The sequence below is a fragment of the Tigriopus californicus genome, chromosome 5 (assembly GCF_007210705.1).
Source record: "Tigriopus californicus strain San Diego chromosome 5, Tcal_SD_v2.1, whole genome shotgun sequence".
Lineage (NCBI taxonomy): Eukaryota > Metazoa > Arthropoda > Copepoda > Harpacticoida > Harpacticidae > Tigriopus > Tigriopus californicus.
In genome coordinates this window covers 15,990,554-16,010,395 of record NC_081444.1, presented here as the reverse complement: position 1 = coordinate 16,010,395, position 19,842 = coordinate 15,990,554, and the positions used below count along the sequence as shown (strand labels likewise).

General features: G+C 48.8%; 3 protein-coding genes across 3 annotated transcripts; 2 read left to right on the top strand and 1 right to left on the bottom strand.

Moving 5' to 3' along the window:
* Window positions 1-12: 12 nt before the first annotated feature.
* On the bottom strand, window positions 13-16,854 carry LOC131881270 (bridge-like lipid transfer protein family member 1). Its single transcript, XM_059228087.1, has 4 exons — window positions 16,464-16,854; window positions 13,122-14,372; window positions 12,770-13,024; window positions 13-12,664 (listed from the first exon to the last, which is right to left on the bottom strand). Exons 1-4 carry the CDS (start codon window positions 16,779-16,781, stop codon window positions 122-124), a joined length of 14,367 nt encoding a protein of 4,788 aa, XP_059084070.1. The 5' UTR covers window positions 16,782-16,854; the 3' UTR covers window positions 13-121.
* Window positions 14,944-16,423, top strand: LOC131881272 (acetate kinase-like). The gene is made up of 3 exons (XM_059228089.1): window positions 14,944-15,411; window positions 15,477-15,857; window positions 15,942-16,423. Exons 1-3 carry the CDS (start codon window positions 14,980-14,982, stop codon window positions 16,338-16,340), a joined length of 1,212 nt encoding a protein of 403 aa, XP_059084072.1. The 5' UTR covers window positions 14,944-14,979; the 3' UTR covers window positions 16,341-16,423.
* Window positions 16,855-17,429: 575 nt separating the features above from the next.
* Window positions 17,430-18,885, top strand: LOC131881273 (transmembrane protein 267-like). The gene is made up of 2 exons (XM_059228090.1): window positions 17,430-18,109; window positions 18,277-18,885. Exons 1-2 carry the CDS (start codon window positions 17,768-17,770, stop codon window positions 18,658-18,660), a joined length of 726 nt encoding a protein of 241 aa, XP_059084073.1. The 5' UTR covers window positions 17,430-17,767; the 3' UTR covers window positions 18,661-18,885.
* Window positions 18,886-19,842: the final 957 nt, after the last annotated feature.

The window sequence follows — 19,842 nt, the reverse complement described above, 5'->3', positions numbered from 1 at the left end:
CATATCAACGACTAACGATATAACAGTGTGGTATTCATGTTGTTGTAAAGCTCTCAATGGTTATAATTGATGGATTGATTCAATAGCAACGAGGTACGATGGGAGTTCATTGGTTGGTATCCTACGACACATGATCTTGTAATCGTTTTTGGTTGTTGGCCTTCTCTTCAACGGCTCTTTTTTCCTCTTGAACCATTTGAATGGTTCTTAACACGATGACGGACATGATCTTGTCCAACGGGTCCATACAACCTCGTTGCAGCCACTTGGGTATGGTGGTTCGGGCATGGTTGAAGCCTAACCGCTGCAATATGAAATCCACTCCATAGGGCTCCATTTCACTGCCCGCCCAACTGATCAGTCTCACCGTTGGCTCCAGATGCCAGGATGTGCAATCGAACGTTCGCCAATCTTTCTCCAACATGGCCAGAGCCTTGGGATCCTTGTCTTTAGCCTTAGTGCCACTGCCGGCGGCTCCGCCTGCTGAAGAGGTCGCCGTGGTCGGGTTGGGAGATTTCTCAGCCGTGGCCGACTTCTCCAGAACCGTGCTCAGTTGGCTCTTGATGACGCGCTCTTTCTCCTTGACGTAGGAGCTAATGAGATCATGGAGGAAAAAGAACGCCTCGGCATCCGTGGTCACATAGATGTGGTTGTCGAAGTCCGTCACGAAGGTGCAATCCACGGTGGGCTTGGGATCGGTCTCTGAGGGAATGACTTCGGATTGGACGTGTTTGGTTTTCAGGTCCATGGTGAGACAAGGCAGGGCGAAGATGTCTTCGGTTTTCTGGGTCACCTCGTCTTTGTCCTTGCCTCCGGGACCGGGGTTCAAAGACGGAAATCGGCCGACCTCATCTAGATCGGAACTTCGGAAGGCATAGATGAACCACTCGTTCAATGTCTTGACGGGTGGAAGGTACTTGACATTCCTCGAGATCTTCTTGACCGTGGCCATGTATCCATGATACGTTCTGGTGGCGTGATTGGATTGCCCCAGGGCAAAGGACAAGGTTTGAATTATGGTTGTGTTCATGCCTCGGGCCAATTGGCCATTCTCTTGAACCATCTCTTCCATGAAGTCTTGGGCATCGCTCGTGAAAGAAATGGAAGGGTCTTTCAAGCTGAACAGGGCCCAGGATTTGGACTTAAAATTGATTCCGTGAAAGCATGCCAAGGATATGTGTTTGCCCCGGAGTTCAAGGAGGCCACCCAGAACTGAGCCAATCTCGGGCAGCTTGAAAGGTAGGGTGTAAATCTTCATACCCGAGATCTTTTGCAAGGCTTTCTGCCAATGACGGTGATGACTGATGTTCAAGAGGTCGGCGATCGATGGGACCTCTTTGGACGCTTTCTTCGCCGGCGCGCCTCGCCCCGCCCATGGCCCGGGTTCCAGACTGGAAAACAGTTTCTTGCTGCTTCTGAACTGTTGGGAAAAGAACTCTTCCATTTTCTTAGCAATCTTGAGCAAGTCGGCACTTGTGGACTTGGAGATCATCAACTGAAGTTGATCCCAATTCATGTCGCCTTGAATGAAGATCTGGGCCGGATGCATGGTGGTGGCATCATCTTTGACATCCGTCACGTGCCAATCGTCGTTGATGTTGGCCTTCAAATGGCTGATTCGACCCATGAGGATGCTCGAGCCCATGTAATCGAACTTGATTTCCATGACGTCCACTTGCAAGGCAAATTTGTGGAAGGGCTCAATCCCACTGTCCTCCTTCAATTGACAAAACGTCTCCACTTTCCCAATGTTGATAGCCCCGCCCACGATTCCAGCTTTTGCCTCAAAGTTGCTCTCATTCAAGCCCAAAGTGATGGCCATGTTTTTGTGGCCAGTGGAAGCGATGGACAGGCGCGCTCGGGAGTGCAAGTTCTTCGAGATCCAATCCACGTTCCCCATCACGTTGCCCATGTTCATCTGGACTTTGAGCTCCTTGAAATTGACAGCTATCATCACCAAGGTCTCCCAAGAATGGGCGGTGGTCTGACCGATCCAAATCTTCTTCTGGTTGTCTGCCTGGGAAACGCTCGACCGCTTCTCTTTGGCGCTGCCCACACCTCCACCGGTCCCGCTTCCTCCACCTCCTCCCGTTCCGTTAGTGGAAGTGCTCATAGAATGTCTCCGCAGGCCCGCACTGGCTGGCATGGGCCGACTCGAACCCAACGGTGTACTGGGTGGGGCTTCCTTTTCGGTGTGGAACGAAGTGGTCTTCAATTCGCCCAAAAAGAGACGCCGAACTAGCGTTCGGCGGTACCAGGCTTTGGGGAAGGCCAGGATCTCGGACAACCGCCGCATGTCGTACTTGAACGAAGCCGAACCAATATCAATGATGGTGCTGAAACGGACACACGCAATGCTGCCCTTGGGCTCCATGTTGGCTAGCTTGAACAACTTTTGGCTGGATTCGAGCGAGATCTTCTCAAAATTGAGCTTCCTGGATCGAGAGATGTGAAACTTGACGAAGGCCACATTGACACTAAGTGAATCTTTTCGCTCCTCGGAGGTCAAGGGAGAGAAATTCATTTCCTCGGGTTTTTGCTTCCGGCCACCGCCATAGGGGTGGAACACATACAAGGAAAAGTCATTGAGACATCCGGTGACGCTGAGGCCGCCCATGACGCTTCCATCTTCAAACCGACTTCGATCCGCTTCCGGGAGATCGTCCCATCGGGCATTTGGAGGCGAATCCCCGAATTCCTCCATGATTTGACCATCCACCCGTTTGGAAGAGAACACCAGGTCAAAAGAAGGCAATCTGAGCATGCATTCCACCTTGGATACGGGAATGCACGAAAATCGAAACGTGGAGCTCTGCATATGAAAGTAGACAATGACATCCACGGGAAACGAGGAATAGGAAGGGGGCAAAACTGCCCCGGTTTGAGACCCGGCATTGGAGTCAGGATCGTTGTCCGAGTCCGACTCGCCATCCTGAGGTTGAGTGCCTCGCATCGTATTGAAAGTGGGAAGAGGCTCCAAAGCCTGCTCCAGGAATTCCAAAATATTTGGCGTAATGATGGTCTCTTCTGGAATGCTCTGTAGGGTCATCCAAGTGACCAGGGTCCCTTTCTTGGCACTGGAGCTCTTCTTTAGGAACGAAGGTTGTCCAATGGGATCCGCTAATGTGCCTTCGTCGGTCTTGGAGATGTAATGAACCCGAACATCTAGACCCGGAATGTAGAAAGTGGTAATGTCTTGAAAAATACCTCGCATATCTCTTAAACGAGTGGAACTATGAGCTGGCTTGAAATCGTTCCCTCGATTACTTCGCCGCGTCACGTTCGGGCTGTCAAATAAGTTGCCGGAAAAGCTTCGATCCTTTCTCATGCCACGCTTTTCTTCCTCCCGCAAGGTGTGAAGGACGCATTTTCCGGAATTGATAAAGATCTTCACTTGGAACTCGAAATCCACATTGGGCTCCAATGTTTTGGATATGGCGGCTGAAGTCAAGTTCGGATTCGTGGAATTCCTCGGACTCAGATTCTTGGCGCTGCTGTCTGGCGTGGATGAAGTACAACTGACGTCGTCTTCCTCCTCAATGGTGCTGGCCTTGCTTACAAAGGGTGTGGGTCTTCTGAAGTTGCTCTCTTTCTGGTTGTTGGGCACGTCTTCAAAAGAGGCATTCTTGGACATATCACTGAACTTTCGCCTCTGCTGGTCCTCGTTCCCCTCAAAGTCAGAGTCATCAAATGTTGACGAAGGGAGACACATTGATTTAGACTTGGCACTCAATTTGTGGGGCGTCGTTCCTGCGGCATTTCCTCCCAATGGATTCCCACTGTTGGTGCCACCATTGGTGCCACCACTACCACTACCACTACCACTACCACTGCCACTAACACTAACACCACCACCACTTCCTCCTCCTCCTCCTCCTGATCCCAAGCCGAATTTTTCTTTGAAGTAATTAGCTCGGGATTTTTGTCGTCGAATTCGCTCAACCATTTCCAATCTGAAGTTTTTCGAGGCAATATTCTGCAGTTCGGTCAACTTCTTCATTTCACAATTCACGGTTTGCTTGGAGGCTCCAAGTTTCTGAAGGTCCTCCACCGTCTTGGCTTGCTCATTGATCTCATTCTCGAGATATTTGGACACCTCGCCCTTGCTAAGATTGGGATTGAATAGAAACGAAGGCAAATCCAGATCAATTTGTTGGTTCTTCTTCCTCCAGTAGGACATGTCATCAGAAGAGGACAAATCGTTTTCATCGTCCTCCGAAATGGATTGAGATTCCGGAGAGCCCTCCTCCTCAATTTCTCCTGTCAATGAAGTCAACGTACTACCCAAAGCGGTCAGATGCTTACCAATGTTGGTATCAACATGGACATCTACACCGGTCATCTGCCAAGAGATGTTCAACAGCCATTTGGCATTTTCATCACGAATGGCCTTCTCTGTGTGACTGCAGATCTCATAGGAGCCCTCTGAGACGATGCACAAGTTCATGAGGGACGCGTCCTTTGGGTCTGGTTTCCAATCATCTTGGAAATGGTTGAAATCCTCAGTGAACCTGACACACAAGTCTTGGAATTTGCCTTTGCTCACGGTGGAGCGTGCAGAGCACGACGTGATACTCGTACTTTCCACGGTAGCCACAATCGCGCCTCTGGTTTCCATGTCTTGCTTGAGAGCGTCAGTCGGGTCCAAGGAGACGGGAATGCATATCCCAATGTCTTTGACATTCACTTGGAGAAACACTGTTCCAACGTGTGGGGCACTCAACTGACTAGTAATCTGACTGATGGGCACTTTCTCCAAGACTTGCTCGGTGGCCATAAGGACATCTTTATTCAAGTTCAAACGCTGCTCGGTCCAATATTCCCAAGCATTCTTGTAGCTGAGCCAAAATAGGATGGCTCTGTCCACCGCCACGGGTTGAACAAACACAAGAGGGCGATCAAGGGTTATGTAGATGGCATCCGAGCTCTCCACACGATCCGCACTTTTTTCCCCTTGAAGAGCGTTTCTCAACTGAATTGTGGTGCGGAAGTATGCTTGTTGATGGAACTGGGGCTCCGCCTCAAAATAGATGGGATCACGGATCAACTGGCCCAAACTGAGACGAATATTCACCTTGGCCATAGTTGATATGGTATACTTCTCCACTGGAGACCCTTGGATGCTTTGGACACGGTTTGAGATGTGGAACTCGGATTTTCCAGTCTCGAACCTTACACCGGAGTTGGCTGGAGTTGTAGCCGTGATGGTGATGGTGTTCAGCCGGATGGACACGGAAAACAGAAGTCGTTTGTGCTCCTGATTTTGCGGGTACATTTCAAACTCGCCGAATTCGGTCCAAACTGGAACAGGGCGATCGCTTCCTGACATCTTTTGAACCACGTCATTCACCTCTCTCATGAACACTTTCTGCACGAAAACCAGATGGTTGAGCAAATCGGTGGTGAGACAATGTTCCAGTTCTCCGATCTGGGCATCGGCGCTCAAATAGTTTCCCTTGCTCAGAATTGATCCATCCGGTCCGTTTGAGGATGAGGGTCCTTTTCCATCATCTTGAACATATTCCGCTTTCACATGCACTTTCGGTAAATCAATGGAGGCCTCTGAGGGTAGATTGGCTTCCGTGACATCGACCTCCAATTTGGTGTTGAAACTGAGCACATGCTTGGGGAGGTCAACCACGAATTTGGCCTTGCTTCCACTCATGCCTTTAGAGGAGAGATTGTACATGGCATATTCGGCCTTTAAAGAAGGCAGTAAGGCAGCTTCGATGGCCAACTTGTGAATGATGACATGGAATTGCATGACAAAGGGTTTGATCAAGGCCGATTTCTCATCATCCCGGAGTGGTGCAGTTTCGGATGGGGTCTGTTTGTGGCTGACTTTTGGTGACTGATGCAAAGACCCATCCAAATCATCGGTAGCCATCATGGTCTTGCCTCGCTGTAGAATCCGAGCCCCTCTGAACTCTTGGAGTGTACTGGAGAGCTCCTTAGTGCCTCTCGTCACTATTCCGTGAAGGCTTACCGGATGTTGAGGGATTTCCACGTGGACCAAGTTGACAGCCATAGTGGCGTTGTTTCGGTCCTTGTTCTTCAATATATGACTCGTGTAGATCACTTGAGATTTCCCAATGACCACTTTCACCACGGTCTGCTCTTGTTTCAACAGCCCTTCCAAAAGCACAATGTTCGTTTCTTCCATGTGACCCGTGACACAGACTTCTGCCACCCCTTTCATTGGAGCGCGGATCTTCTCTCTGTATTGCATGCTGGATTGAAGACCCTTGATCTCGCCTTCAAGTTTGAGCCCACTGAGAGTGGCCATGAGTTTGGTGGTGCGGATCTTGGCCACGCCAAACACAATCAAGGGCGTGTGCTCGTGTCTGGAGGCATCAGCCTTCGCAAAGGAAACCTCTTTGGGTCGCCGAGGCTGCTCACTGGGGGTTTGGACTTTGGGTACTTCCAAATCCGGAGTTTTGGGTAAGGGAGGTGCATCTCGGGCGGTCGGGGTGGTAATACGCTTGCCGCCCTTTTGTAGAATGCCCATTTCCAAATTGACGTTGTTCGAGACTGGTGTGAGGCTTTGCCGTTGAACGGTCTTGGTGGTGGGCATGGTTGAATACAATTCCAACAAGTTGTACATGGTCTTCCAACACTTGATTGTGGTCATTTCTTCGGTAATCATCTCCAATGGCGCATTGGTCAAAACGAATGAATCCTGCAGCTCGTGGAGTGGACTATCCATGTTGGCATACCCGCCGATTCCAGCCAAACGGGAGTTGGGCCGGAACTTTTGAGCAAAGCTTTTGGGCCGATGCTTCAGACTAGATTTGAGCGCCAATGAAGGGCTTGGGGTTTGGAATGCCCTCGGCGGTTTGTTCGATTTGGCCGAGTCCGAGGATAAGTTGTGCTTTTCATTCGAAGGAGCAACGGACTCCGTGGGCATGGAGGACAGATTCGAGCTACTTGAGCTTTCCGAGGAGCACTTTTTGCGTCTCATGTAGTCCTTTTGCTCACTCGACTCCGGTTCCTCATGGGGTTTATTTTCTCGCAATTCTTCGTTGGTCTCCTTGACGTTCAGATGCATGGTGACGATTTGATTGGCCAGTCTGAGCAGAGGCATGTTGATTCTTTGGGAGATTTGGTGGACATCAATGCTGAAATTGACCAGACTGCTCGTGTGTCGTTTAAGTTGGGCTCTAGACATGTACAACGGAACCACTTTTTCCTTCATCTTATCCACTGTATTGATGTCCGTGACTTTCTTCAACTCGATTTGGAGGCATACTTTTTCGCACATGAAGGCCGGAGATTGATCGCTTTCGGACAGATGTCGCATGGATCGCGTGCGCTTGCCAATTTCCGATTCCATGATATCCACTCGGACCTCATCGATGTAACTCAAGAAGGACACATTATAGCCTAGGGTCTTGAGAGATAGGTTCTGGATTTGTTGAGGCATGAGTCCCAAACTTGATAGTAAAGGCTCGAAAATGATGTGAGCATCCAATAAATGCATAGCTTTGGTTTGGGGTATCACTTGCGCGCGAGACACCTTCTCCAGGTTGCTCTTGATATCATCTTCGTTGAGTTTGTCGTCCTCGAAATGTTTGGTGTTATCCTTGAAGGATTGTTGTCTCTTCATCCACTCGTAAAGACTTTCGTCTCGCTCTTTCGTCCCAGGAGTGGGACTCACATCACCCGATGTGGGAAGAAATTCGCTTGGAACGGATTGGACAAATTCGTTGGAATCCACACTCACCATAGAAGCTCGGTTTCCTGTCATTCGGGGATTCCTCTCCAGAAGCACCATGTCCTCCGAGAGAGGACTGAAATGCCCTGGAGACAACTTGGCTCTCAAACTGGCAGAGATGTCGGAAATGATGGAGCCACTCTTGAAGTTGTTGTAACGGTGGTTGTTAGCCCCTCTCAACAACAGGGCCTCTTCGTCATAATCCCCTTCAAGATCCTTCTCCTCTCCTTCACTCTCTTCGTCTCCTTCGTTTTCGTCACCATCTTCTTCTTCCTCATAATCGTCACCGTCGTCATCGTCACCGTCGTCATCATCGTCTCCATCATCACCCTCAACGGTCTGTTCGTGAATTGGCTCCAAATTCATCTGGGCTGCCCCATACAGGTTCTTGAGGCTTCGATACCTCAGGTTGTACTCAATGAGAATCGAGGTGGACAGCGCATTTTTCCATTGTCGGGACAAAACTACGATCCCTTGACGAATAGTGGTTAGCGGTGGAACGCCATCATTCAAATTGGTTTCAATGTCCTGCAAATTGCCCCGGATCATGTATTTGAGCAGAATGGAACACAATTGGCATGAGGGGTCTTCTCGTAGCGTTCTTGACAAGGCCGTCAATTTGTCATGTTTGGCCAAAGAAAGAAAATTCTCCGTGGCCACGTCCAGGGAGTCGGCCATCAATGCGGCCATGGTGGCACTCAGACGCAGATGATACATCTGGATACAAGCGGATGCTGCATTTTGGAACCGATCAATGGGTCCCAGCCAAGCATCGATGGACGGGCTCGCAGTGCTGAGAAGATTCCAATCCAACTTGGTGAAATCAATCTTCTTGGAGATAGGAGTTTTGGGGGGAGCTGCAAAATTAAACCAACTAGCTTTTAACTCTGCAGAGCCAGATGCGGTGGACTTCTTGCCATGGCCGGGCTTTAGTGGATCTTCCTCTTGACCGCTGGTGCTGCTCTCTCCCCCATGAGAGCGCACATCCTCAGCTTTTGGACCGCCCTCATCTTTCATCTCACTCACGACATGCAAAGAAGAGGGATCGGTTTGACTGGCCTCGGGTCCCCCATCTCCTTGATGACTGGACCTTTTAGCCACTTTGAGACTGAGACCTTCAAGACCACACTCGCACATGTTATATCCCATTTTCAGCTCGGAATCGCGTTTTCTTTTGATGGAGGAATCCAGATTTTCCCCCACAGGGGTACTGGTGCGATTGTTACTGAGTCGAGGCACATTGACGTACTCGAAAAACACCTTGGATTGATGGTTGGGAATGGCGGTGATGGCGGCATCTTGCAAGATGGAACTATCGTTCCGAAGGCGTCGGAGTTGAGCGTGAACCTTTTGCATGGAGCCAGTCATAAAGAGCTCCTCGCGTTGAGTCTCTGAGGACTCGTAGGCAAACGGTTCATTTTGATGGCGGACATCGGGGATCTTGTACTTGCTCTTCTTCTTTTTCCCAGAGGGTTTCTGGTTCTGCAGGTAAATCTGGACAATCTTCTTGGACTGGGAGGTCTTGCAAAATTGGAACGAAGTCTCTTTGATGCCCAAGGCCAAGAGTGACACACACGTGATGTCCTTGACTTGATCGAGAGCGGAGAAGGCACACATTTCCTCCACGACCGAAGCTTGAAGGATCATGACATTGATCTTGGGTAGGATCAATGAGGCTTGCATGAACGAGGAGATGCTCTTTTCAAAAGTGCGACATGTGTCCGGAGAGGGTTGCTCTTTGTCAGATTTCTTCATTTTGGCCTCCTTGGGCTCAATAATCAGTTTCTCCTGCAAATCCAGACTTCGTTCTTTCTTCAGCGTATTTCTTGATTCCACTCGATCTACAGACGTGGAATGGAGGTGGTTCACCACCGAAATCGGATGGATCTTGCTGAAGGTGTTGTTTAACGATGTGCAAGTCTTCTCCAGCGATTCCAACATGATGGGGCAGCAAATGATGTCAATGGAGCCTTTGAATCTGACAATGACGGTTGCTTTGGAAGTATTGCTATTCGTGATATTGCTCGTGAAACTGGTGTGCTCGCGGTTGGCATCGAACTCACTCGGACCATCCCAATCTCCTTTAGAGATGGTCTCATCCAGTGTCTCCTTCTCGTCTTTATCCTTCATTTCAATCGAGCTAAAGCCCTCCTCGATCAACGCGAATTGGGACAAAAATGGAACCGCTTTGTTACTAGGCTCATGGGCCAAAACCCCCACGCTTTCGTTCCAATGTGAGCATCGCAATTGGGTCAAGTGCGAGATGTAACTGGACATCAACAAAGGCGACTCCGAGATGGGCTTGTTCACTTGCATATGTAAGTTGACCATGCCCAGGTCATCGTGCTCGGACACAGCCGAAATGAACGAAGCAGACGAGTCCACCCTCGAGAGAGTACCAGAGCCCCCTTCCTCATCCAGGGCATCCAAACTCTGGGGACTATCTGGCTGCAATGTGGGTGTGTCAAAGGAGAGCGATGATGTTGACCTGGCGCCGGCACTCCGGCTATTGGCCGTCTCATATTGACTAATGGAAGGAGATGTGAAGATATTCGACGACTGAGACAATGGTGAGGAGGCCCCTCTGCTGGCGGTGTGATACTCGGTGGACGTTGGCGAAGATAGGCTTCCATATTGGGTGGAGTTCGAGAATTGCTTGTGGAGGCTTTTGGAAGTACTAGATCGGAGGGACTTCGGGCTACTCAGTCCAAACGACACTTTGGGGTTTCCTTCCTCTTCATCCAAAGAATAGAATGAAAGCACATCGCTCACCAAGGATTCCGTTCTAGAAATCAATTTGGCTTGAGCTGCGTCTGAAAGACCCTTCTCGCCTGGAACTTGGATCAGACTCGAGGCTTTGGAGAGGGACGATTTTCCCAGGTCTGCCCCTCCAGGTTGGTCTTGGTCATTGACGGAGGAGAGTACCTTCCCCGCCTCAGAAGTGGCCGAGATTGAGCGCTTTCGTCTGGGATGGGTCATGGCTCCTTGGATGATGTTGGCGGGTCCATGCTTGCCCGAGAAAGACCTGTGGTACTTGGGATGCTTTGGGGTATCACTGGCATGACTTGACGTGCTCTTGTAGGTTCGGATATCGGGACACAATGGAAGTTTTTCGGGCTCGTAACACGAATGTGGCCAGTTGCTGGGAAGAAATGTCTCAATGGGAAAGCCAAAGGCTGCTACTCCTTGGACAGCCAACTCATGATCATGGATAATACTCTGGCCATAGCCCGGATCTTCTTTACGGTCGCGAATCACGGGGAACGCTACATTTTTCAAAGCCTTCACATCCTGGGGTTTGGGGTGGAAAAAGTCCTGGCCGTTGGTGTTGTTTCCAAAGAAATTACAGCCTCCCACACAACCGCATTTGCCTAATTTCTTGGGTTCCACTTTGGTGAGGGCTTGAGGCCATAAGAACCACAACCGTCTCGATTTTCGGTCATGTTTCTGCAAGAAATCATGCTGATCCTTCTGGAAGTCCTTCTGAGCATTGGTGTAACCTGAGAGCGCGCCCTCAATGATGACCGGTCCAAATTTGATGGACCCAGTTTCGATCCAGATGTCTCCGTGATGAGAAGGTTCAATATCCGCCCGACTTAGGGGAAAGTTCGAGCTGATATACTGTCTCAAAGTCACTTGTTTAATGAGGGCCGTTACGCCTTGCTTGGTTTGAGGACCATGGAGATTGCACAACACAAATCGGATGGGACAAGACTTCAACTTCAGACACGAGCTCTTCTCGACTACTTGCACGTCGACGTAATCGATCAAAAAACGAACCATACTATACTTGACCTCTTCCACAGTGGAGCACGTCTGATCTGGTCGGACATTTTGACATTCTTTTTGACTGAGATTATGCTGGCAGAGCTTGAATGGCCTAGGATGCTTGAGTACGTTCTCTTTATCCACGGCCAAGAATAAGAACGTCTCCAGACACAGAAACACGTTGTACAACTGAGATGCGGTAACTTTGCCCAAGAGCGATCCACATTGGATCTCGATCAGCCAGCCGTACTCTAGGGTGTCACTTCCCAAAGGTCGGTCCACTTCACTGAACAGGGCGTGGCCTCGGAATTGTAAGCCAGTCAGGAGGAGATGACCTTGGCGCAATTGCTCACTTTGAAGGTTTGATTGGGACACGTTGGACAAAGCCCCGATCCTCACCACGACTGGAGACAGCAACAGTTGTAGGCGTGTCTCTCGATAGTCTTTCTCCATCTCAAACGAGATTCGCTCCACCATGGCAAAAGGACACGGGGAGTCAGAGACGGAGCAATTCTTCATGAGGTGAACTTGGGCGTTGCTTATGGTAAGGTCCAGAACCACATTGATGGGTCGGTATAGCCGAGGGTCGAACTGGTCCCCGGCTTTTGATTCGCCTGGCTCCTTTAAATTGGAAGATGGGGCCTGCTGGTGCTCTTCAAAACTAGAGCCCATGGGCGTGAATTGTTGATCCTCGCCAAAAATGTTCTCTTTCAAATGCATGAAACTTCGGATGAGCGTACCGAAGAGGTAACCTGTGCTCTGATCAATGAATAGATGAACACTACACATATCCGCCTCCATGGTGAAGGGGTCGAAATCTTTGGGAGCATTGGTTGACATCCTTCTGACAAACGGTTTCTGAATCTCGATTGGAGCACGAAGAGGATAGAGGAGCATAGTCTCCTTGTCAGGAGTGGCCACCACGGGTGGAGGCGCGGGTCCGGGCAATGGAATCGGATGATAGACGAACTCGATCTGAAGAGCGGCCTTGGGAGCGAACCAACAGTCGATCCAGCCGTCGGCATACTTGCACACACTTCGCCAGCGCGTTTCCTGGCCGTCTTTCTTCCATTTCCATTGGCCATCCCGAGTCACAAGTTTGGCATTGTCGTCCAGCGATTTCAGAATATCATGACTAGTATTGGTTGAGTTCAAATATAAAACGAGATCCACCATCTCGCCCTGAAAGAAGAAAATAAAACCAATCCAATCTCGATTTTTGACATGCTCGTGTGTCTAATGTTTAATGTTTGTACGTTTAGGACTGATTTGATGCACAATACTTACGCTAATATCAAATTGGAATGGAATGGTTTCCGGCAAGAATTCGGTAAAAGGCAAGGCAAAATTAACCTTGAGGATTTGACCGCACAGACCCATGTAGGCGTTCTCTGGATTAGTTGACGAGGTATCCAACCAATTGAACTCGTTGGTCGGGGAGATCAATTCGAACTTTTTCAACGTTAAGTCAATGTTCCACGTGTAGGGAACGAACGAAAGGAGATCAGGGGGACTTTTGGAGGCCCAGTCGTCCAAAAGATCCTAAATTGGGGAAGCAAGCCAAATGTTTATTCACTCGGCCTCTGGATGGTTCCCTTTTTTTGTGTATGTACTCGTAAGTCTAAATTTCTGCCCTTACCTCGAAGAACCACTTGTGAGCAAAGAGGAAATGCAATGACAACTTGGTTCCAATGAAAGAGTACTGCCAGTCTTGGTGGTCATTCCAATGGATTGGGAAGTTCATGAGGATCTTCAACTGGAGTGTTTCGGCCTTGAGTAACTCTCGGTACTTCAAAGATGTCGTGGCTTCAACCATCATCAGCGTTCCGGTCACAGTGGAAGTAAAGCCCCTCTGATCCACGAACCAAGGCAACTTGAACTCAAAGTTGGTGCCAGGACCCACATTCACATGGACTGCGTTGGTCTCCTTCAGCTTCGTGAAGAGCACGTCCAAAGAAGATTCGTGCTCAGTGCTCAAGCGAATGCGGAAATATCGCGCCAACCGTTTCTCGCCCGGTTGAGGCGGAGATGTGACCACCTGCGGCAAATAGTCCGGAGGGAAGAAGAACTTGTAGATTTGCTCTCTTTGGCGGTCAGCCCAAGGACCGTAACTGAAACGGGTCCCTTTCCCGCAACGAATATCCACGCCCCACTCAGGTACAGGGAACGAATCGTGATTTTCGAGTGGAACGTTCCCCGCTTGATCCATGTAATGGTAGATGTTCAACTCATTGGACGATGCCACAACAAAGCCCTCGCCCATGAAGCGTGGAGCTTCGTCGCGCATTCCCATATATTTGGGACTGGGGGCTAAAAGAGCTTTGAAGTTTTCCACTTTGGCCTTGATGAAGTGCATAAAATGATCCAGAGAGCACCCCGCAGGCTTGGTTGAGTATGTTAGGTGAGCATCTTCGGCCGACAGGACCAATGTGGTGGCTAGAAGGCGATTGCCCAAGGCCACTTTTCCGCTTGACACATCAATTTTAATCACCGGTATGAGGTCCCGCCAATTCTTGCCTAATATGTATGAACTTCTGGAAGATGCTGTGGAATTGTCGTCTTCTTGCGAATGCGAACTGAGCTCCTCTTCTTTGACATTGGGTTTTGACACCCCACGAAAATGTTTACTCGAATCCAGTCCAAACGTCTTTTCCAGCTCTCGGTACACATCCGTGCGATTGTACATATGAATTTCGAGGCCAGATAATACCACGGATAATCGGGTGTACGAGTGAGATAAATCGCCGGATACATCTTTGGGCACATAGCGCTTCCACCATCGGAAAACAAGGTAACCATCTTGGACCCTGACTGTGTAATCCTTCGTGATGTAGGCGACATCTCGAAACATGACTTTGCCCGGTAAAACCGACCATGACAAAGACCCGATCTGAAGAGAGTGACAAAGATAATAAAGAAATTAGCACTATTTTAACTGTGATCAAATTGAACTTTTGTATCGGATGTCGCACGAATGAGTATTTTTCTTTTTTTTTTTAAGAATGCCATAGCTTTATGAACACTTCCAGATTTGAAAGCGATTAAAGAAAACTTTGCCATATTAAATACATATTAAACCTACTCATAGTTAGTTCTCCTGATCCCAAGGGAATAATTCAAACGTTTATACCTCCAATAAGTTATGATTTCAACGAAAAATGCTGCTTAAGACATATCTAGAGTTGGGGAATGTTATCTAGGACTGAATAATTAAGCTACATTAGTGCACCCATCAAATCGGGAGGAACTTTTAGATGCAGACAAAACCAATAAAAACATTAAAATATGTGTCACCCATATCGTAGTCTCATCATTTTATCTGCACTTTAACTTCATTCTTTTTCTGTGAAAACTTCAGAAATCCTCTCAGGCCTGATCATCATCAACCTTGAAAGATTCGATGGTCATCTGAATGTAGAGGAGAGTAGAGAAAACTCGTTTGACAACTTCTTCTTGTGCTTCTTTTTGATCCTGTTGTTACTATTTTGCATGAAACGATGGCTTTTAAATTGAGCCAGATATGCCGACATCCGGCCAGAGACATTTTGGTTCTGAATTGCGGGAGCTCTTCGATCAAATTCTCCACGGTGGATCCGCAAAGTGGACGATCAGTACTTAAAGGTCAGGTCAGCCATCTGGGCGACCCCACCGTTAACATCCAATACGACATTGATGGTGATGAAGGCCAAAAGAATTTGTCTCTAGAGACGTGCAGCTACCAGGAGATTTTCTACCAAGTGGGTCAAATCTGTGCTCTAAAGCCGTTTCGCGCCATCGGGCATCGCGTTGTCCACGGCGGAGATCTCTATAAAACTTCCATCCTCATCACTGACCAGGTCATCCAGAACATTGAGGGTTTGTCAGACTTTGCGCCACTCCATAATCCCTTGAGCGCACAATGCATCACCCACATGACCAAACACTTTCCGGTGAGAAGATTCCAAGGCAAAATGCGTCGTTTTCAGAAACCATCTCATTCATCTCACGCTTTTAGAGTATTCGACAAGTGGGCGTGTTTGATACAGCTTTTCATCAGACCATTCCGGACTACGTTTATCGATATGCCGTTCCCCAAGCGTGGTATGAGACGCATCAGATTCGAAAGTATGGTTTCCACGGGATCAGTCACCAATTTGTGGCCCAGGAAGCGGCCACCCGGCTCAATCGACCATTGAGAGACCTAAAAGTGGTCTCGGCTCATCTGGGCAATGGATGTAGTGTGGCAGCCATTAAGGAAGGTCTGTGTGTGGACACAAGTATGGGCATTACGCCATTGGCCGGATTGGTCATGGGAACGCGAAGCGGGGATATCGATCCGGCTGTGCTTGGGATTATGGCCAAGAAAACGAATCTATCCCTCGGGCAGATACTCGAGGTTGGCATTGCTCCATACCAAATTCGCACAAGCATGGCAGTCTCTTCCTCATTCTCGCTCTTTCTTATCAATCATATGACACAGGTTCTGAACACGGAGAGCGGTCTCAAGGGTGTGTGTGGCTATCAGGATGCCCGGGAGCTGGAACGGGCCTACACCCGAGGCAATCGATTTGCCCGTTTGGCTTGGGAGATGTTTGCCTATCGATTGGCCAAATACGTGGCCTCTTATGTGGTGCCCTTGGGCGGGATCGATGTGCTCATCTTTACGGGTGGGATCGGCGAGAAATCGAGCTTGATTCGCACCAAGACTATAGGGTGGCTCCATGGCTTAGGATTTGACTTGGATCTCGATCGCAACGAGACCCATGGGTCGTCGTCGAATGGGCTGATTTCCGCCGGGATGCACCATCCGATTATTACCGTGATTCCAACCCAAGAAGCCCTCATGATCGCTCGAGAAACCCAACGCTTAACCGATTAAAACCACTATTAGCCCACTTCTCAGGTGTGAAATATAACAATGATAATATGGTAATGAGGATGAAGCCATTGAACGTGCCTCAATGTCATGATTTTGGTCATAATTCATGAATATAGTGCCTACCTTGAGGTATCCGCCTTGATCCGTGATGAATCGATTGACAATCTTGGTCACAATCTGTCCCACACGTCTGGAGTTGAAGAAGGTGATGTAGGTGATCCAGAACATGCCCACGATGAGCGAGATGAGGAAGAAGAGGAAGTTGCCTCCACCTCCGCCTTGATTGGTTTGCTCGAATCCCGGGATATCGTGCAAATTCACGCTCGGAAATTCCTTTTGCAACAGACCAGTTAAGTTACGGAAGGTTTCCTGCAACTCCGACGAGGACGACAAAGACGACGACGGCGAAGATGAATCCACCAGGTCCGGGATGGGATCCATGATGGCGAGGACGCCGCAAATCGGCTTGGACCGGGATTCAGGGATTCGGAGGTTCCAGGTAGGATCAACTTAGCCTGAGTGAGGATGCCTGTCTGCCTGGGTTCCACCCGAGCGACCTTTGATCGGTCGTCGTCGTCGTCGTCGCCGTTGGTGGGCTTGGGGGCTTGGTGGGGCACAACACATGCTCAATGACAGATCATCAGCATCATCACAACCATCATCTTCGTTATTGGCAATAGTAACAGTAAGGATCCAGATGATGCTGAGCTGACAAACTCGTCGGAGGCCGGCTCCCTCTGGTGGCCATGAGTCTCGGAGATGCCGCCGATGCCGCCGATGCCGCCCTTTCCCGACCAGAATGTCGTCTGAAGGGTCTGAAGGAAGAATGGTTCGATCAAGGCTTCGAGGGTCCTTCTAGTCCCGTTTCCCGGATCGGATCCGTTGGTGGTGATCCACTCGTTTTGTGGATATTCTTCCGTCCTTCCGTGGGTAAGAATTTCGAGGATTATTCCGAGTCGGCCTAGCCACCACTCCCAGCGGCTCTCTCAACCTCGAGAGCTGGGCTGGCCTCCACCGAGGCTTGCCTACGCTTTGCCATGGCTCTGCTGAAGACAGTCAGTCGCTGGCTGGGCATCAGACCCGTTCTCTCGTCTCCTCGCTCCCTTACTTTCAGATTTCGTCTCTAGATAGACTCTACACCCATACGTCCTTACGTCCTTACGTCCTTACGTCCGTACGTCCGTACGTCCGTCCATAGCGAGGCACAAGAGAAGCTGGGCAGCTCTGCTCAGCTCTGCTCTGTCTGCTCTGTCGACTCTGTCCGTATTTGTGTGCTTGTGGTGTGTCAGGAACGTTGTTGGTACACAATCATCGGAGCCTCTATCGACGTATGTACGTCGAATGCACATCACCTTGGGTGTCCCTCAATAAGAAGGAGGCAAACACCCCATTCGGTGGGGCAGGAGGAGGACTCATCGGTTTTCATCATGCTAAGTCTGTGGGTCATCGGCATCACCTTTGTCAACACGCTCTTGTTGGCCTTGATCTGTCTGAGCGGCGATTGGCTCTGCGGTCTCCAGTCCGTCAAAGGCCATCCCTGGTCAGCCGCATTGGTGGATAATGGCGTCCACGCCGTGATTGGCTGGGCCTCGTGGGCTCTGATTCTCCTGGGCTCCACCACTTCCGTTCACCGGGTCCTGGATCTGCTTTCCTCCACCGCTTACAGCCGCATTCATCTCTGGAAGTTCTACGAAATTGGCTTGTGCGGACTCATTGCCAGTTTGGTCGACTTGGATCACTTCGTTGAAGCCCGATCCTGGCACATTGAGGTGAGATTCCCGTGAATGACTCCTATTTTGGGAACATGTCCTGGTTCTGTATTTGGATGTTCCGTAAACTAGTGTTCATCCTAAACTTCATCTACCCGTATCATGAGGATATGTACCCATTGGGCACGGAACAACTCACCATCAAATATTTGTGATACTCATTCTAGAAAGCCACCAAACTGAATCACCGGCCTTTCCTCCACAATTCCGGGATCCCCATTCTGGTCCTGCTGTTCTGTCTGCTTTTTGGAGCCCTATTTTCCAACGTGTTCGTGGAGCGGGCGGGATTCATCGTGTTTGTGGCCATGATGAGTCATCACTTGCGTGACGCCTGGCGGCGTGGTCTATGGTTACCGCTCATTGGGGATGCCATTCCCATCCCATATTCATTTTACATCCTTCTGGTGTGTGTGATGCCCAATTTCATTCGATTGTACTTCATGTGGCGCGGATTCTACTTTGAGAAAGCGTTATCCAGTTTTGGACACGAGGACACCAACAGCACTGCATCACTCAACATCATGAATAACTCGACCTATCAGGATGTTTAAGACATCCCTTGATTTGAGGCCTTTTCATCTCATATTCCTCTCTTCCGGAGAATTTCAATGCCACTGTGATATCTTGACCTTGTGTATGTCTACGTACTTAAAAATGGGAACTTACCCTACTTACGGAGCTTGGAACCACATTCTCTTTTCCACCTCAATATTTCATGCTCCATTTCGCGAGCCAGTTCAATGTATACTAACTCTAAATATATCCAGTTCTAAGGACGTCTTCCATCGGTTCTAATGTCTGTAGGATATCAATAGTTCAGGCAATCAAGCTACTTGGTATTTCCGCTCATGATGGGGCCGGGGGAGGGAAAGTTCCTCTAATCTCCAACAGGTAGAAGTGGCGATCTTGACTACCCGACGTATCTCCTCCTTCTAAACGAAAGGTTGGACTCCGCACTCCAAGGGGTGCAAACCGGGCAAGCCATGCAAAGAATACTTGGATGTTTAGAGAAAATCAGGGCGCATAATAGCGAAAGGTTCTTCAGGACGACTAAAAATCTCTTAGAAAATGCCAAATGAAAAAAGTTGCATTTCTTTTGCTTACTCGAGTAATTTGGTCATTTAACGAAACGAAAAAAATGCATTCATATTGATTTGTACGAACATATTACTCCTTGTAGTTGAGAAATAACATCTTACCTTTAAGCCAATGACAAAAATGAATTTCGAATCAGAAATTTTAATAAAAGGGCTAAATTCGAATCGTCTTTAAATCAATGTCAAAGAATAATGGAATGAATGGTTTGTAAAATCAATATCAGCAATGTGCGCGCAACTAAGGCATTCTAGTACAGACAACATACAGTAAAGTTCGTAGAAAAATGACATATATGCTTTCGGTTACTTATTACATGGATTTCTAGAAGACCTGGATGGCGCACGGCAAAAAGAAGGTGACCCATAGAGGGGAAAGAGGCGATCTCTCTCTTTGTTTGAAAGAGCACCCTTGACATCATTTTCAGTGCTTCTTTCTTCATGGAAAATACAAAAATATCAATAGTTACGAATTATTAAGACAATTGCCCTAATTTTAGTTCCTAATTTTCCATCATTAATTCTTCTTTAAAGCTAAGAATGCAAATTCCAGTAGTGTTAGTAAAACTCTCCTCCCTTGACAAACCCAAGATATAGGTTTCAATTGGCACTTATTGCCAATTGTAAAAGCAAGACATA

Bases quoted from the DNA above. Each gene is read 5' to 3' on its own strand.
- LOC131881272 (XM_059228089.1), top strand. From the start codon at position 14,980: ATGGCTTTTAAATTGAGCCAGATATGCCGACATCCGGCCAGAGACATT. The intron at 15,412-15,476 runs GTGAGAAGATTC...TCACGCTTTTAG, and splicing joins ACATGACCAAACACTTTCCG to AGTATTCGACAAGTGGGCGT. The intron at 15,858-15,941 runs GTTGGCATTGCT...CATATGACACAG, and splicing joins CCCTCGGGCAGATACTCGAG to GTTCTGAACACGGAGAGCGG.
- LOC131881273 (XM_059228090.1), top strand. From the start codon at position 17,768: ATGCTAAGTCTGTGGGTCATCGGCATCACCTTTGTCAACACGCTCTTG. The intron at 18,110-18,276 runs GTGAGATTCCCG...TACTCATTCTAG, and splicing joins CCCGATCCTGGCACATTGAG to AAAGCCACCAAACTGAATCA.
- LOC131881270 (XM_059228087.1), bottom strand. From the start codon at position 16,781: ATGGATCCCATCCCGGACCTGGTGGATTCATCTTCGCCGTCGTCGTCT. The intron at 14,373-16,463 runs GTAGGCACTATA...CACTCTCTTCAG, and splicing joins ATCAAGGCGGATACCTCAAG to ATCGGGTCTTTGTCATGGTC. The intron at 13,025-13,121 runs GTAAGGGCAGAA...TCCCCAATTTAG, and splicing joins CTCACAAGTGGTTCTTCGAG to GATCTTTTGGACGACTGGGC.